The sequence below is a fragment of the Lithobates pipiens genome, unplaced genomic scaffold (assembly GCF_037356315.1).
Source record: "Lithobates pipiens isolate NorthernLeopardFrog02 unplaced genomic scaffold, aLitPip1_a1.2 Scaffold_169, whole genome shotgun sequence".
NCBI classification, from domain to species: Eukaryota; Metazoa; Chordata; class Amphibia; order Anura; family Ranidae; genus Lithobates; species Lithobates pipiens.
The window spans coordinates 1,276,955-1,296,442 of NW_027507754.1; the positions used below are offsets into that span (position 1 = coordinate 1,276,955).

Below are 19,488 nucleotides of genomic sequence, written 5' to 3' on the forward strand. Positions count from 1 at the left end.
AGATTTAAATGGACAAAAAAATAAAAAATAAAATCTGCTTACCTCCACTGGTCTATAGGGATACATGGACAGGTGGACCTGGTCAGATCGTTCATATGAAAAAAAAAAAAAAAAAAAAAGTTATGAATGGTAAATATGAGCCCTTAATGGTTAGAGTGGGCATATGACATTTCACCTCTGTTGCCATGGCATGTCCCTACAGTTACACACAGTCTTCATAGCACTTCCTGAGGTAGTGGTGGGGTGTAAAATGTCTAGTGACACAAGCATGAGGCTCTAGTAAATGAGCTCATGGAAGAAAAAAATAAAAAAAATTGGATTTTCCCATTATACAGTAGGAACAACTTGCCGGTATCTCCACGCTCCAAAGCTCCCCTCCAAGTTTACAATTCATCTGAAGGGCAATCTTTGTACACACAGACATGAGAGTTTGTGGTTTGCTCAGGGTCCTAGAGACCACACACTGACTAGGTATGGGCACGTCCAGACACAGGTACTTCTTTATTGCATCATACTTCATCTTGTTTATACTGGACAAGACACACACTACCTAGAGGGAGATAAAAGAAGAACTGCTTCAGAAATCTAGAACAGAGCACCTGCAGTAGAAAGGAACACATTGGGGGTCATTTACTAAAGCTGGAGAGTGTAAAATCTGGTGCAACTCTGCATAGAAACCATTCATCTTTCAGGTTTTCTCATCAAAGCTTAACTGGTTCCCGACCGGCGCACGCCAATGTACGTCGGCAGAATGGCACGGGCAGGCATATTGGCGTACAGGTACGTCCAATCTTTGCCGCCCTGCCATCGCGAGCTCGCTATGCCGGTCGGGACCCCCGTGAGTCCGGACGCCGCGGGCATACCCGCGATCATCTCACGGGGCGGCTGAATCGAGAAATGCTGTTGTAAACAGCATTTCCCCATTCTGCCTGGCAACTAGTGACGCTGATCTCTGCTCCATGTGATTGGAACAGAGATCAGTGTTCACTAAATGAAATCCCAGCCCCCCATAGTTAGTAACACGCCCCTAGGAACACTTAACCCCTACACTGCCACCCACTGGTTAACCCCTTCACTGACCGTGTCATTTACACAGGAATCACTGCATACAGCGATTGCTGTATAAATGACAATGGTCCCAAAAATGTGTCAAAAATGTCCAATGTGTCCGCCATAATGTCGCAGTCACAAGAAAAAAAAAAAAAAAAAATAATAATAATAATAATAATAATAATAATAATAATGCGTTTTTTTCAAAATTGTCGCTCTGTTTTTGTTTATAGCGCAAAAAATAAAAACCGCAGAGGCAAATACCGCCAAAAGAAAGCTCTACTTGTGGGAAAAAAAAGGACGCCTTGTTTGGGAGCCACGTCGCACGATCGCGCAATTGCCAGTTAAAGCGACGCAGTGCCGAATCGCAAAAAGTGGTCTGGTCTTTGACCAGCAAAATGGTCCGGGGCTGAAGTGGTTAGTTGAACAAGCTGAAGTTTGAAGATGATTGGCTACCATGCACAGCTGCACCAGATTCTGAGTGCTCCAGTTTTAGTAAATCTCCGCCATAGTATGTCAAGGGCTGAACAAAATGCCAGTCAGGTCACCTTCGTACCTTAAAGCGGAGTTCCACCCATTTTTCATACTAAGGTCACTTGCATACCTATTGATCATGCTTTTTCTAATGGAAATAGTGGGATTTTTGTACTCACCGTAAAATCTTTTTCTCTGAAGTTCATTGACGGACACAGCTCCTTTAATTCTTGACCTTAGGGTTATTACGCCACTTCAGGAGAGGACTAGGCAGAACATGCAACACATGTAAAAACAGCAAGACTGCACAGCACCACCCAGAGGGCCATCCATCTGGCTATAACCCCTCACCATGCTTCCTGCAGCTCAGTTCGTCAAAAAGCAGTACAAGCTTAAATAGGAGGGGTGGGTGCTGTGTCAGTCAATGAACTTCAGAGAAAATGATTTTAGGGAGAGTACAAAAATCCAATTTTCTCTTTCGCTCATTGACGGACACAGCTCCTTTAATTCTTGACCTTAGGGACTTGGCCAAGCAGTTTAAAAAAACGAGGGGGGTGGAAACAGCAAAACAAATTCACCCACAACAAAGGGAACACCTCAACCGAGTAGATCTTAAACGGCTGCCATCAATACCAGCGGCCAACTTGTGCGTCAAAAGATGCATTTACTACAAACTAGTAACTTAAAGAAAATGTAATTGCAACCTTACACACCAGCCTGCAAAACCTTGCGGCCAAAGGCAAGCAGCCGAAGACGCGCTTACGTCAACTTTGTAGAATTCAGTGAAAGTGTGAACAGACGACCAAGTCGCCGCCTTACATGCCTGGGAGACAGACGCTTGATGTCGGACAGCCCAGGAGGTCCCATTTGCTCTGGTGGAATGAGCCGTGACAGGAAAAGGGGCCACCCGCCCCTTTAAGGCATAGGCCTAAACCACGATCTGTCTGATCCACTGAGAAATGGTGGATGAGGAGACCGCCAGACTTTTTTTGGACCAGCCACCGAGACTGACTTCCGGAAGGGAGCCGTAGCAGACAGATACACCCGTAAAGCCCGAAGCACGTCCAGGGAATGTAAGGAAACCTCTTTTGGGTGTGTCAGCTTAACATAAGGAAGGTATGGAAGGAAGGAATGTCCTCATTTAGATGGAATAATGAAACCACCTTTGGAAGGAAAGAGGGCTGCGGGCTTAGCACCCCCTTATCCTTGTGGATGACCAGGTAGGGAGACTTGCATGACAATGCCGCCAACTCAGAAACCCTCCTGGCAGATATAATAGCCACTAGAAAAACTACTTTGAGAGAGTAGTAACAAGGGAATCTCCCTAATGTTCACAAATTGCGGTTTGTGAAGCACCGATAGCACCAGATTCAGATACCACGGAGGTAATACGCGTCAAACCCCTTGCACAAAAGGTACTCACCAATGAGTGAGTCGCCAAAGGGCAGTGGAAAAAGACGGCCAAGGCTGATATCGGTCCTTTGATGGTGCTTAAGGCAAGTTTCTGATCCACTCCTCGCTGCAAAAACAGCAGGATCCTGGAAACTGGATATGTGTGGATGCCACCCCATCTCCTCACACATGGAGATGTAAGCCTTCCATGTACGATGGCACATCTTACGAGAAGAAGAATTCCATGCCCTCAGCTCAGTGCACCGTTTACAGCAAAGCACCAGGGTCAGCAATTAGTGCCCACCGATGCCACCTCATCATTGCTCATAAGTGGCACCTCATCAGTGCAGCCTATGGGTTCCCACCAGTGCCACCTCATCTGCGCACATTAGTGAAGAAAAATTATTTACAAAGTTTACTTACACAAACCTTTTTTTTTTCAAAATTTTCGGTCTTTTTTTTGTAAAAGAAAGCTCTATTTGCATGAAGAAAATTATACAAAATGTCAGATGGTTACAGTGTAGCATGACCCCATGGATTGTCAAAGTGCGAGCACACTGGAAGCTGAAAATTGGCCTGGGCAGGAAGGGGATGAAAGTGCCACGTAGGCAAGTGGTTAAAGCCCACCTGCCAAGAGGTCACATATCCCTACGGCTGGCAGGAAGAGGTTAACATTAAAAATTACAATTGCATAGGCTATACTTTTTTTTTTTCCCCCCTACAAAAGTCGAGTTTCCCACTAAAGCGGTTCTGCAGATCTCATTTTTCGTGTGGGCATTTGAAGCTCACAAGCAATTACTTCCTCTTTCCAGTCTTTGCTAGGAACCAGCATGCTTTGCCAGTTCCCACGCATGCTCTGTAGCTACAGCTACGAGCGGTGCAAATCCAGAATGTTGTCAGGACAACGGCGTGATGACGTCACGTCTGCGAAATCTCGCGAGATTTCGCCAGTCTTAGCCGCAATGTTTCCTGGGATTACTTGGACGAGATCCCAGGAGACAGTGCGGGGGATCAGCGGAAGTGATGCTGATCCCCGCATAAAGACCGCCCATAGCCGCAGGGGATGAAGAGAAAAAAATAAAGATAACGACAGGTAGGATAAATAAAAATAAAGGGGCATTAGGCAATGTGTGGACGGTAGCAAAAACAATCGCAGTACGATCATTGTGGGCAGAACCGCTTTAAGTTTTTAAAGGCCAATTTCAGAAACTAAAATTTTGAGCATTCTTCATTGAATGGTCTGTGGGTTCTGGGACCAGCACCCACACAAATAGCATATTGGGACACAAGTGCTGTGTCCCAATAGACAACAATGGGACTGCTGTTAAGAAGATGCACACAATACCTGTACATCACCGTACGGGGCACAGATCTTACATCCCGAGGTCTTTAATCAGAATTTAAGTGGATTAAATTCATTATCCACCCAATCCATGTCTATGCTTCCACATTTATAGAGCTTTACAATCCTCTTTACATGACTCCAAATTTTTTTGGAACTGGCTTTTCAAATCTGGGAAGATCGCCACACCAACTGTACTTACCATCTCCGTTTGGTCTGAAATTTCCCGCTGAAATGCCTGTAGATAAGCACCTACATTGTCCTCTATTTCCACCCTAAAAAATATAAAATATAAATCTATTACGATAGAAAAATCAGCATGTATGTACAAAAAAAAATTAAAAAAATAAAAAATAGGTAAATTTAGGATTTGGAAGGAGCAGGATAAGGACAGACCTTCACCACGCTATTTGACCTGGCGACAGTTGTCAATGAGATAAAAGCGAATGAAAATCTAAAAATTTTGAGTCATTACTAGCACAAGAGGTTGGGAGAGCCCAACACCCTCATGGAGCAGCTGCCCAAAAAAAAAAAAATAATAATAATAATAATAATAATAATAATAATAAATAAAAGTTGGCATGTTTAGGCGGCAGAGAAATTTGTTTTACTTACATTATAGCTTTATTCATGCGGATGCCCATCTGCTGGGTGACTTTATACAAAGTCTGTAAAAGAGCATTGGCCGCTTCATAATTTCTCCGGGGGTAAACAAGTAACCAGCTGTTCAGAACTGGAGCACTGAGCAGAACCGGACCCCTCATATCCCTGGACCAGTCTGCAAACTGGGGATTGTAGTCTACCTGCAAAACAGACAGAAGCGTAGACAGAAAGACCCTGCTCAGTCATCGCAGAGAAACAAGACCCTTTGTCAGTCATCACAGAAAGATTCCCCTCATCAATCATCAGAGAACCTTCAGCAGAAAAATAGCTAGTTCCTGCCTTAATGCTACTTACAGATCGGCCGCTCAGCAAAATCTTCTCCGGAACGGCAACTCTCCCTGTAAAGTTCAGAAGCTTGGTGTCAAAGTTAAGGCCCCAGTCACGCAGCTCCTTTTGAACACTCTCATCCCTAAACAAAGACAAACACATACAATGCTATAATCTAATGTAACAAAGTTACAAAGCTTAGTTTAGTTTATTGACATTAGAACAGTGTTAATTTTGACTTCAAAATTTCAATTTTAGTCATAGTCTTGACTAATACACAACGTATGTTAGTCAACTAAAAGAAAATGCCAATTTGATCGACGGAACAAACTGCTTGCCGTATAACCTAGATATACAGTGGCAAGATGGCTTGGCTGCGCCAGATCATGTACCTAGTATTTGATCTGACACTTCCGGGTAGGGGTGCACGTGCCATTGACGACCCGGCCTTGCTGCGATTAACCACTTTCATACCGGGCCAATTTTGGCACTCTGCTCCTACATGTAAAAATATTTTTTTTGCTAGAAAATTACTCAGAACCCTCAAAACATATAAGGTTTTTTGTTTTATTTTTAGCAGAGACCCCATAGAATAAAATGGTGGGTTTTGCAACTTTATGTCACACGGTATTTGCCCAGCAATATTTTAAATGCTTTTTTTTTAAAGCTAATGAATTCCAGAAGAAAAAAAAAAATATATAAAACCACACACAAAACCACACTAAAGTTAGGGGATAATGTGAAAGATGTTATGCCGAACAAACAGATACCCAACATGGCGCGCTTTAAATTTGCGCACATGGAATGGCGCGCCAAACTTCAGTACTTAAAAATCTCCATAGGCAATACTTTAAAAAAAACTTTACAGGTTACCTGTTTAGAGCTACAGAGGAGATCTTGGGAAAGAATTGTTGCCCTCGCACAAACGCTTGCAGCGATACCTCTCATCTGTGGACTGAACGCTGTTTATATATGTGGGTGCAACGTACGTATGTGTTAGTGTATGCATGCGAGCATGTAGAGATGGGGGCACTTTAAATGTATTTATTTTTTTGTTTATTTTAACACTTTCCCTTTATTTTTTTTTACACTTTCCCCTTTAAAACAAATTTGCTTTGATAATTTTTATTCCTATTACAAGGAATGTAAACATCCCTTGTAATAGGAATAGGGCATGACGGACCCATTTATGGAGAGATGTGGGTTCAATAAGACCCCACATCTTTCCTCCAGGCAGGAAAGCCTGAGCAAAAAAAAATAAAAATAAAAATGCGCGCGCGCACACACACACAGCTGAGGAAACGGCAGTATTTACAACTGCCAGGCCGCATGCGACGTCATAATGTTGCGCCGAGGCCTCCAAGAGTCAGAGATTGCCAGGGACCATCTGGTCCTCGGTACTCTCTATAGTGAACTTTTGCCTCCGGCCTATTCCTTCTACGGCTCGCCGATAGCACAGGCGAGTCAGTAGAAGCACCGGAGGGTGGCTATCCTGCCGCCTGTAAGAACAATCAAGCCACTGTGATTGTACTTACGGTGCAGGGAATCTCTGGCTGAAAGAAGAAAGAAGAAAGAAGAAAGAAGAAAGAAGAAAGAAGAAAGAAGAAAGAAGAAAGAAGAAAGAAGAAAGAAGAAAGAAGAAAGAAGAAAGAAGAAAGAAGAAAGAAGAAAGAAGAAAGAAGAAAGAAGAAAGAAGAAAGAAGAAAGAAGAAAGAAGAAAGAAGAAAGAAGAAAGAAGAAAGAAGAAAGAAGAAAGAAGAAAGAAGAAAGAAGAAAGAAGAAAGAAGAAAGAAGAAAGAAGAAAGAAGAAAGAAGAAAGAAGAAAGAAGAAAGAAGAAAGAAGAAAGAAGAAAGAAGAAAGAAGAAAGAAGAAAGAAGAAAGAAGAAAGAAGAAAGAAGAAAGAAGAAGAAGACCTGCAGCTGCACCCATCATTCAGATATCTCCCCTCGAAGCCCAGGAGGTCAAATTATGTACTGTGGGCGGGAAGTGGTTAACCACTTAAGGACCACCTCACTCCGATATACGTCGGCAGAATGGCACGGCTGGGCACAAGCACATACAGGTATGTTACCCTCTAAGAGCCCAGCTGTGGGTCGAACTGCATCAGAATAGATATTGGAGCAGCTTTTTAAGAGAGTCAGAATATTAACCACTTAAAGACCAGGCCTTTTTCTGACATTTGTTGTTTACAAGTATAAATCTGTATTTTTTGCTAGAATATTACTTAGCACTCCCCAAACATTACATAATTTTTCTTCAACAGAGACCCCAGAAAAAAAAAAAAAAAAAAAGGCAGTCGTTGCAATAATTTTATGTCACACTGTATATGTGCAGCGGTCAAACTTTTTTATTCATTATATAGAAGAAAAAAAAATAAAATAAAATAAAAAAGAAGAACAGTAAAGTTCGCCCAATTTTTTTCTATAAAATGTGAAAGATGTTACGATGAGTAAATGGATACACAACAGGTCATGCTTTAAAATTGTGTACGCTCGTGGCAACAAAACTACGGTACTTAAAAATCTCCATAGGCGACACTTTAAACATATTTACACGTTACCAGTTTAGAGTTAGAGGAGGTTTTGTGCGAGAATTATTATTGCTCTAATGATTGCGGCTATATCTCACATGTGCGATTTGAACACCGTTTAGATATGTGGGCGCGACTTGAGTATGCATTCGCATCTGCGCGCAAGCTCAGAGGGACGGGGCGCTTTACATTTCTTATTTTCGCTCATTTATTTTTACGCTGTCCCTTTCATCTCATTTACCTTTAAATGCAAAAAAACAAACAAAAAACAAACTCACAACACACACACTGACTTTAAAGCGGGATTCCGCTGTTTTTTTTTTCTTCTTACCCGTGTCACAGGTGGGCGACTGCTACCGTCGGTTAGCATCCACGCTCGGCGTTTTTTTGACCCCCAGCTCGACGATTCTTTTGCTTGGGAAAAGTTTTTAAAAAGTACTCAGGCGTTTTCCATTTTAAGTGTGGGCGTCTGAAGCCCACAGGCATTTACTTCCTCCATTTGATGACGCTCGGCTCCCAGCATGCTCCGCTCCATCTCGCGCATGCTCACTGATAGCAGTGAGCAGCGCTGTAAAAGTTTCTTGTTACCATCACAACGGGCGGCGTCCCCGGAAGTTCCCGCCCTGTTGTGATGGCAACGAAAATAACACAGGAGAGAGAACAAAGAAACAATGAAGACGGACGCTCACAAGCAATCAGCATCCAGAGAGGAAGGTAGGCTCTTGTACCCATTACACCACGAGGCATCTGTTTTATCTCCTGACCTAATGTGATTGTCCATCTAAAAATAAATATATATACACATACACACATACACACATACACACATACACATATCGATTTATCTATCTCTATCTCGAGCGAGAGATGTGTGCGTTTTTTTTTATATATGCATTTTAGTTTTTTTAATATGTATTTTATAGCTAACTAGTCTAATTTAATTTTATGCTCAATATATCATAATAGATCGTTCTATTGTGTACGTTTTGTATGTAATTTTATGAATCTTTTAGTATTTTGTGTGTGTTTATGTATATGTATAGTTAATTATTCTATTTATTTCTATATGTAATCTCTCCGCTCCTCAATATATCATTATAACTGTGTGTGTGTGTATATATATACATCTATATCTGTATATCGGTGTGTGGCTACAGAATACGTTTGTGTATATGTAGGTATGTATGTAGGTATGTATGCATGTATGCATGTATGTATATATACACACACACATATATGTATACATACATATAGCAAACACCATTTCTAATAATAAATATTTACTTAATTATTTCAGGATAAAAATATTGACGTAAAGAACATCCACTTTCAATTCTTGTGAAATGGTAAGTCCATTTTTATTTATATAGGCATATATAAATATGTTATGGTAACATTGTTTTAACGTGACTTGCATTTACTTTTTTATTAGGAAAATACTGAAGTTCCCTCAGGATCCGGAACGCGAAGTTATAGTTCTCTCACTCAAGAGGAAAGGGTAATTCTTATATAAAATTGTCTATATTACCCTCTTATTTCAGTTGTATCTCTACACATGTCAGTATGTGTATAATGATAGAAAATAATTTCTCTAATAATCACTGATAAATATATTTTTTGCCATAAATATTAGCAATAAAATTAATAATTTTTCAATTTTCTGTAATTTTGGTATGTATGTTATGCTTGTAATGTGTTGTATACAATATCTTTTTTATTTCTTTTTATTGTAATTTATGTAATTTTTATGTTTTTTTTTGTAGAAAAATAAATAGTTTAGATTTTCTAAATTTATTTTCAAATGTTACCTATGCTTTTATATTCTGCCAATGTGTTTATTATTTGTATTTTTTTTTTAAAGAGAAATATGATGATCCAACTACTGTTGGCAAGGTTTTACGACACCGAACACGATCCAGCCTTTCCCCAATAATCCCCGGATACCAATTACTCCTGAGGATTCGAAAACCACCCAATCTCAAGATACCCCTGAAGACCGAATTGGCAACACTCACTGGTGTCTTTGTGAGTGTTGCATACCAATGGCAACGCAAATCGAATCTGTGTTTTGCCGGGAAATACACGAGGTTGAGGGATGCATCCCTGAGGGCAGCAAATGTATCACCTATGCGGATATGTTCATTTCCCAAATTGCAACGCAAGAACATGTTCGACTCACGTCCATGGCCATGCATCTTGATGATTTACCTGTCGTGGATGCCAACAATCAGTAATTATGTCCATTTGTAATAAATAAATTAGAAAAAAACACCATGTCTTTGGCCTTTTTTCATTTTTAATTTTATTTTATTTTCAGGCGATTACGGAAGACAGCTTACCAGTTATTCATGGCGTGGATTTATGGATATTTAGGGAAGGGTAATCCGAGAGTAATTCCGTCATGTGCTGTGAAAGTTGTTAGAGAAGTTTTTCCAGACCCGAATGGTTCCTATGTCGGTTTTTTATATTCTGATGATTACGATGCCTCTGAGATGGCATTTCATTAAAGATGGACGATTTAATTTTTTAGGTTATTGTATAATAATATATTTTGGGTTGTTTTTAATTGTATTATATTATTTGTAATAAATCATATTTCATTAAGATGATTGTTTTTGTATTTATTATCCACTCAATTGTATGTACACATTAAACAAACTGTGTATGTTTGCTAATAATACACATGAAGCTGTCAGTAGACTTCAAAGCGTTTTATTAAATAAATAAAATAGAATATATATATTAACAATATATTAAACATTATGTTCCTTACAAAACAAAAGAAACTATTACTTTTTATTTTTGGTTTAAAACAATATCTTTAAAAAAAAAAAAAAAGTAGTAAACTTATCACAACGACCGTTTCAATTTTCAAAGTTTAGGAAAACGTGTCATATGCTCCCTTACTGCAGTACTGGTATCCGGCCTTTCTATTGGAGCAATATTTTTAGGCATATCTGGATTTTTGGGTTTCCAAGAGGTGATTAGCGTCCCCTCAACAATGCTAATCATTTTTGAAAGCAGATGGAAGGCATGTTCATTCTCCATTTTTTTGAAGACTTTACGGACAATCCATTTCTTTCTTCCTCATGGAAACTCCAGACTTTCTTTCCACCCAAATAGCTTCTCCTTTTTCATCAATTTTTTTTATCACAGCGGGGTTGCGTATCACATTATGATTATGGCATAATGCTGCCAATTTAGTTCTAGCTTCCATGGAATCAAATTTATAATGAATTCGTTTGGGGCGATATTTTAACATCATACTGTGATACGTTTCGTTTACCCCGGTTTGGCAAAAAAAAAGTTAGATGTTTCATGTCCTTTTCCAATTGTGCATCTAGAACAATTGTGGACAATGCAACAAATGCAGGTGTATTTTTGATTAACCAGGGAACAGACGGAGATTCCTCGTTGATCTCATCATGTAAGCATTTGTGCTCTACGTTTCCAATTGTCCATACATGAACATTTACAACGTGGTGTAGTACAGATTGCCAACGTTCTTTTAAAACGGTCTCGTTACCTTTACAATTTCTACTACACCAGTAGAAGTGAGTCAGTATGGATGGCACCCACGGCAAAAGTGCCCGATGAATTTTTTTTTTTTGGAAATTTGGACCAATTTGCGTTTTAAATTTTTCACATAATGCCAAATGTCGAATTGATGATTTAAATTTTTATATTTTTCGGTTGTTGACAGTAATTTTCGAATGCCAGTGCGTCGATCTGTTCCCACAAATTGAATATCCATTTTTTTGTCAATTATGCGATCTAAACATTTGGTAAATCCAAACTTCTCCATAGCAACCAACCAATGAAGTGGTTTGTGACACCTTCACCAATTCAAAGTCCACAATTTTCTTGGAAAAGAGATCCATGAAAGTGTAAGTGGAGTATTTGGCCGAAAAACCGGGACTGTCACATTGACCGTCCCCAACAAGAAAAACAGTTTTTTCAGTCAAATCATCAATCACATTTGATCTATTCTCTTGCCAACTGTGATCAATAGCTTTAAAGATGTATTGATTTTGGGCTCGGTTGTACGAAGAGTTGCCAAACATCTGTATGCCACATAAATCAAACATTTCTCTAAGTTTGGCATAGCTTCCTCCACTTACACATAAGGCCCCAGCAAGCAGAATGTTACCCACTGCATATTGTTTACTTTTTGGTTGGCTCTCCCACAACTTTAATCTGTGTGAATTTACACATGTTGAATATGCTGTCACCATGGTACCAACAGTTTGTTTTTCAATTTTATGAATACGAGAATAACAATCAGTGTCAGGGCAACGCATATTGTAGAGCAGTTTGTCCAGGCAACTTTCGAAAACAATGTATTTTTTTTTTCTTTCACCCAATCTAGTGGATTATGGAATTATTTCTTCTGGTTCTGTTTCGTCTACACTTTCACAAATACTCAGATCACTTTTTTGTGGTGTTTCACATTGTGATGCATGAAAACTTGGGTCTTCTGCATACGCCAATTTTCTCCTTTTTGGAACAACCTCAGGAGTTTCAATATACCGATTTACTGATGTCTTTGTTTTCTGAGGTATTTGTGAAGGTGTAGACGAGACAGATGAGGGAGATAAAGGGGGTCGCTGTTATCATTTCTGATATTTGAGGTTGACGTTGGGGTGTTGACCCGAACAGCGATGTCATTGAACACATAGAATATGCATGATCCAATGACAGCGCTCGTGGACTTGCCATCTTTGAATAACTGCCTTCGGATTCAGTTAATGTTACATCTAATGGTTCCGTCTGGGTTCCCGCTTCCTGTGTGGTGACAATAGAACATTGAGAACATCTACTCATGACATGGGTAATATCTGATGTTCCTGCCTCTAAGAAAGCCTTTTTTCTCAAATTGTCTAATCCGTTTTGCCATTTATTACCACGATGTGCTCGGCCAGGCAATTCAACAAAAATAGTTGGGACTGATTGTGGTATCAGTTTTCTTACACTTCCCTCGACATGGAAACAGTGACTTTCAAAGTGCACTGAACACAGTCGATAATCATTTTTGTGCAAATCGGCTTTAATAAGAGGGATATATTGTTTGATCATTGTCGGCTCCATGCCAGCATTTTCAAGCCAAACTTGAATTTGCTGCTCGTCCGTCGGAAAGGAATGGTAGCTGATGTTTTCATTTTTAGGTTTTGCAGTGCTGTCGTTTTTGCAATATTTTGCAAAGCAGGCCGGCATTTCTAATGAATACATAAGATGAATCGGTTAGTGTATACATAATATTTCAAACAGTGGGAATACTGCACAAATTTGTAGTGGAAATTAATATAGAGAAAAATTTGAAAAAAGGCGTAAAACAAAAAAATGAATTTTTGAAACAAATTTAAAAAAGGTCTACCAGAAGGGGAACCAAACGGGGTATTATTTGTGTTTAAAAACATTGGTGATATACAATCAATTTAGTTCTTAGAAATAATTAGACATAAATTAACACAAACTCTTATTGACTTCGCTATAGAGACTAGCAGTCCAAGTAATATTTTTTTATGGCAATCGTATATATTCGAAAAAAAAAAAAAAAAAAAAAACATCCTTTTAAGGCTGGGAGGTAGAAGTGATATCAGACGTCGTTACGGTCCTCCAAGGGCATAGAGCCCGAGGATCACTGAATGGTTTCCCAGGTTACTGACAGGTCTGGTAAGCTCGAGAAACACCGGGAAATGGCGGGGGAGAGGTGTACCGCTCCTGTGGCCCTATAAAAGTGATCTTGAGGACCCGCCGCTGAGACCACTTATCTGAAAGCTAGCCACTTGCAGTAAATAACGAGACCATGGTTATGGCTGCTACCATAACCCTGGTATTTAACCACTTTCAGACCGGACCATTTTGCTGGTAAATGACCAGAGGTCTTTTTACACTTTGGCACTGCGCTGCTTTAACTGGTAATTGCGCGGTCATGCAATGTTGTACCCAAACAAAATTTGCGTCCTTTTCTTCCCACAAATAGAGCTTTCTTTTGATGGTATTTGATTGCCTCTGCGATTTTTATTTTTTGCGATATAAACGTAAAAAGACCGCAAATTTTGAAAAAAAATGATATTTTCTACTTTTTGTTATTAGAAAAATCCAATAAACTCAATTTTAGTCATAAATTTAGGCCAAAATGTATTCAGCCACATGTCTTTGGTAAAAAAAAAGTCAATAATTGTATATTTATTGGTTTGCGCAAAAGTTGTCACATCTACAAACTAAGGTACGTTTTCTGGAATTTACGCAGCTTTTAGTTTACGACTGCCTATCTCATTTCTTGAGGTGCTAAAATGGCAGGGCAGTACAAAACCCCCCCAAATGACCCCATTTTGGAAAGTAGACCCCCTAAGGAAATTGATAAGAGGCATGTTGAGCCCATTGAATATTTTATTTTTTTGGCTCAAGCGATTGAATAATGACAAAAAAAAAAATTTTTTTTTTTTTTTACACAAAGTTGTCACTAAATGATATATTGCTCACACATGCTATGGGCGTATGTGAAATGACACCCCAAAATAAATTCTGCTGCTTCTCCTGAGTATGGGGATACCACATATGTGGGACTTTTTGGGAGCCTAGCCGCGTACGGGGCCCCGAAAACCAAGCACCGCCTTCAGGCTTTCTAAGGGCGTAAATTTTTGAGTTCACTTCTCACTACCTATTACAGTTTTGAAGGCCATAAAATGCCAAGATGGCACAAAACCCCCACAAATGACCCCATTTTAGAAAGTAGACACCCCAAGCTATTTGCTGAGAGGCATGTTGAGTTCATGGAATATTTTATATTTTGCCACAAGTTGCGGGAAAATTACAAACTTTTTTTTTTTTTTTTTTTTTTTAACAAAGTTGTCACTAAATGATATATTGCTCATGCATGCCATGGGCATATGTGAAATGACACCCCAAAATAAATTCTGCTGCTTCTCCTGAGTACGGGGATACCACATATGTGGGACTTTTTGGGAGCCTAGCCGCGTACGGGGCCCCGAAAACCAAGCACCGCCTTCAGGCTTTCTAAGGGCGTTACAGTTTTGAAGGCCATAAAATGCCAAGATGGCACAAACCCCCCCCAAATGACCCCATTTTGGAAAGTAGACACCCCTAAATTTAGGGGTACACTAGTGAGACTAGGTAATAAATGGCGGGTGCCCTGAAACTATAAAAAAATAACTAACCAACCAGCGTCACCTGTAACAGTTATATGGTGATCACTGGTGAAAGGGTTAACTAGGGGGCAATTAGGGGGCTTTATGCGGTAGTATATGGGGGTCCCTGGCACTATAAAAAGCTGCAGCGAACCTAAATACCTACCTGCCTAACTAGCGTCACCTGTGACACTAATACAGCGATCAGAAAAACGATCGCTTATTAGGCTGGGTTCACACTGGAGCGATGCGGGAACGCCACGAATGCGCGGCGGGTTCCCGCATCGCATGCCTCCCGGCGGCAGTTCACACTGCCCTATGCGAACTGCTGGGAGTGTCAGTGAAATGTTACTGACACCCCCAGATCAGTTCGCATATCGCAGTGCGATCTGCAAACTCGGATCGCATGGTGTGAACACCCATGCGATCCGATTCTGCTGCGGGCCAAAAAAAGGGTCCCGTGCGAATTTGCGGCGGGTGCGGCGGGTGCGGCGAATGGCTGAACTCGAATCGCACAGAGATCGGATGTGATTTGCACTGCAGTGCGGTGCGAATCACATCCGTTCTCATAAACCGCTGCAATGTGAACCCAGCCTTAGTGACACTGGCGACGGGGGGTGATCACGGGGTTAAACCTTTATTGGGGGGGTTAGGGGGGTACCTTAGAACTAAAGGGGGCTAACCCTAACTGCCCTAACAGTTATTAGTCACAAATGACACCCGCCGGGTGATCAGGGGGTTAAACCTTTATTAGGTAATAAATGGCAGGTGCCCTGAAACTATAAAAAAATAACTAACCAACCAGCGTCACCTGTAACAGTTATATGGTGATCACTGGTGAAAGGGTTAACTAGGGGGCAATCAGGGGGCTTTATGCGGTAGTATATGGGGGTCCCTGGCGCTATAAAAAGCTGCGGCGAACCTAAATACCTACCTGCCTAACTAGCGTCACCTGTGACACTAATACGGCGATCAGAAAAATGATCGCTTATTAGGCTGGGTTCACACTGGAGCGATGCGGAAACGCTGCGAATCCGCGGCGGGTTCCCGCATCGCATGCCTCCCGGCGGCAGTTCACACTGCCCTATGCGAACTGCTGGGAGTGTCAGTGAAATGTTACTGACACCCCCAGATCAGTTCGCATATCGCAGTGCGATCTGCAAACTCGGATCGCATGGTGTGAACACCCATGCGATCCGATTCTGCTGCGGGCCAAAAAAAGGGTCCCGTGCGAATTTGCGGCGGGTGCGGCGGGTGTGGCGGGTGCGGCGAATGGCTGAACTCGAATCGCACAGAGATCGGATGTGATTTGCACTGCAGTGCGGTGCGAATCACATTCGTTCTCATAAACCGCTGCAATGTGAACCCAGCCTTAGTGACACTGGCGACGGGGGGTGATCACGGGGTTAAACCTTTATTGGGGGGGTTAGGGGGGTACATTAGAACTAAAGGGGGCTAACTCTAACTGCCCTAACAGTTATTACAGTCACAAATGACACCAATGCAAAAAAAAAAAAAAAAAAAAAAAAAATGACATTGGTGTCACTGTGACTGGGGGGCAGGGGTAATTGGGGGGGTGATCGGGGGGTAAAGGGGGGGTGTGAGTGTGCCTGGCATGTTCTACTGTGTGTGTGAGTGTTGGTGCAACTTACTGATCCGCTCTCCTCCGTGTCGGAACGAAAAATACCGACACGGAGGAGAGAATACATCACTTCCTCTCCTGTGTTTACATTACAGGAGAGGAAGTGATGTCACCGGGGATTTCTATTCGTCGGGAGCGATCGCGAGGGGGTGGCCATGAATGAATGGCCGTCCCCTCGTCCGGGATCGCTCCCGTACGAATACCGACCGCCGCAGGCACCGGGCGGGGGCCCGATCGGGCCCCCGACCCGCGGGAGGCAAGGGACGTACATGTATGTCCTTATGCCTGCCCGTGCCATTGTACCGACGTACATCGGCGTGCGGCGGTCGGCAACTGGTTAAAGGTCACAGTAATGATACGGGCGGCACAGTGGTGTAGTGAGTAGCACTTTCGCCTAGCCTAGGGTCGCTGGTTCAAATCCCAACCACAACACTACCTGTCTGGAGTTTGCATGTTCTGTGTGTTTCCTCCCACACTCCAAAGACATGCTGGTCGGTTAATTGTATCCCGTCTAAATTGGCCCAAGTATGTATGAATGAGTTAAGGACCTTAGATTGTAAGCTCCCTGATGGTAGGGACTGATGTGAATGTACAATGTACATGTAAAGAGCTGTGTAAATTGACGGGTGCTATACAAGTACCTGAAATAAATAAAATTACGTACATTTTACATTTCATTTTGCAAGTGGTTAAAAAAAAGTTACTGAAGAGCAAACAACAAATACTTACTTGTGAATGTAGTTGAGGAATCGTCCTACTTGTCGCTCCCTCTGGTCTGGTGGCAGTCGGGTGTGAACAGCAAGATCTTTCATGACGCTGAAGTCGCTTCTCATCTTGTCAGTTAAACCTGTGGCATTCATTGAAGAGAATTAAATAAAATCTGCACTAGACACCATCAGCCATTCAAATATTTACCAGCCATAGAAAGAAAGCCTAAAATTTTATTTTAGAACTCTACAACAATTTTTATGTTCGTATAAAGGAAAAGGCATATACAAAAATAGACGAAAAAACAATGCGCCCATCGACTGACAGTTTAGATCAAGTTAACATTAGTGCATCCAAGTTCTTTTGGGGCTGCGCGCACACACGCTTAAAGTGAAACTCATTATATACAGTAGATTCATTACACACAGAGAAGTATAATCAAGCATTTCTCTTTTAATTTTGATGATTATGGCTTACAGCTAATGAAAACCCAAAATTCTGCATTTCAGAAAAATAAACCATTGTGAAAAAGTGCAATATTTTAGACTCATGGTGTCACACTCTAATCAGTCTATTAACGCAAAAAGCATGTAAAGGTTTCCTGAGCCTTTAAAATCAGGGTCTTCAAACCAAGGCCCTCAAATTCCCATCATGCCTAGTCATGTCTGTGAATGGCAGAGATTTACAATGCCTCATGGGATGTGCAGTTCTGCAAAAGCTTGGAGGGCCATAGTTTGAAGATCCCAGCTTTAAATGGTCTCTCAGTCTAGTTCAGTAGGTTACACAATCACGGAAAAGACCGCTGACGTAACAGTTGTCCAGAAGACATTCATTAAAACCCTCCAAAAAAGGAGAGCAAGTCACAAAAGGTCATTGCTAAAGAAGCTGGCTGTACACAGAGTGGTGTATCCAAGCATATTAAATGGACAGTTGAGTGGAAGGAATAAAAAGTGTGGTAGAAAAAGGTGCACAAGCAACAGGAATAACCACAGCCTTTAGAGCAGGGATATGCAATTAGCGGACCTCCAGCTGTTGCAGAACTACAAGTGCCATGAGGCATAGCAATACTGACAGCCACAAGCATGACACCCAGAGGCATGATGGGACTTGTAGTTTTGCAACAGCTGGGGGTCCGCTAATTGCATATCCTTGCTTTAGAGGATTGTGAAACAAAGGCCATTCAAGAATTATGGGAAGATTCACAAGAATGGGACCATGGCTGGCATCAGTGCTTCAAGAGCCGCCACACAGACGTATCCAGGACATGGGCTACAACTGTCGCATTCCTTGTGTCAAGCCACTCCTTAAGGACCGGGCCTCCTTTTTAGACTGTGTTTATGAGTTAAAAAAAGTTTTTTTGCTAGAAAAATTACTTCGAACCCCCAAAGATTATAAATTTTTTCTTCTAAAAATAAAATGGCGGTCGTTGCAATACTTTTGTCACATCGTATTTGCACAGTGGTCTTTTTTTCTAAAAAAAATATATATTTTTTTAAATTCAAAAAAGTGTAAAAATAGTAAAGTTAGCCCAATTTTTTTCATATTGTGAAAGATAATGTTATGCCGAGTAAATTGATACCCAACATGTAACCTTTCAAAATTGTGCCCACTCGTGGAATGGCGACAAACTTTTATCCTTAAAAATCTCCATAGACGACATTTAAAAGAATTCTACCGTTTGCACGTTTTGTGTTACAGAGGAGGTCTAGGGCTAGAATTATTGCTCTCGCTCTACCGATCACAGCGATACCTCACATGTGTGGTTTTGAACACAGTTTTTATATGCGGGCGCTACACAAATATGCATTCGCTTCTGCACGTGAGCTCGGCGGGATGGGTCGCATTTGAAAAAAAAAAAAAAATTATTTTGTTTACTTTCTTTTATGGTGTAAAAATAAGTGCCACTTTTATTCCTATTACAAGGAATGTAAACATCCCTTGTAATAGAAAAAAGCATGACAGGTCCTCTTAAATATGAGATCTGGGGTCAAAAAGACCTCAGATTTGGACTTAAATGCAAAAAAAATAAAAAAGCCTTTAACCACTTTGCGCCCGCGCTATAGCCGAAAGACGGCTACAGCGTGGACGCTAACTGCCGGGAGGGCGTCTCTGGATGCACATCCTCCCTCGAGGGCACGCATCGGGGAAAATCTGTGTTTTGGACACGGCCAATCAGAGTGGCTGTTTACCGTGCGATCGTAGCTGCCAATGAGAGATCATCTCAAATGTAAACATATGAGATCATCTCATTGCCGGTGTTCTGTCTCT

General features: G+C 41.2%; 1 protein-coding gene across 1 annotated transcript in view; it reads right to left on the bottom strand.

Annotated features, from left to right (window-relative positions):
• LOC143986548 (piwi-like protein 1) overlaps positions 1 to 19,488 on the bottom strand; it is a 112,051-nt gene that overhangs the window by 38,338 nt on the left and 54,225 nt on the right. The window contains exons 11-15 of the mRNA XM_077484928.1: positions 17,242 to 17,359; positions 5,216 to 5,330; positions 4,874 to 5,061; positions 4,461 to 4,533; positions 350 to 550 (exon numbers count right to left, since the gene is read on the bottom strand). Coding sequence (XP_077341054.1) covers positions 350 to 550; positions 4,461 to 4,533; positions 4,874 to 5,061; positions 5,216 to 5,330; positions 17,242 to 17,359 — 695 coding nt within the window. The remainder of the gene's footprint in view (positions 1 to 349; positions 551 to 4,460; positions 4,534 to 4,873; positions 5,062 to 5,215; positions 5,331 to 17,241; positions 17,360 to 19,488) is intronic.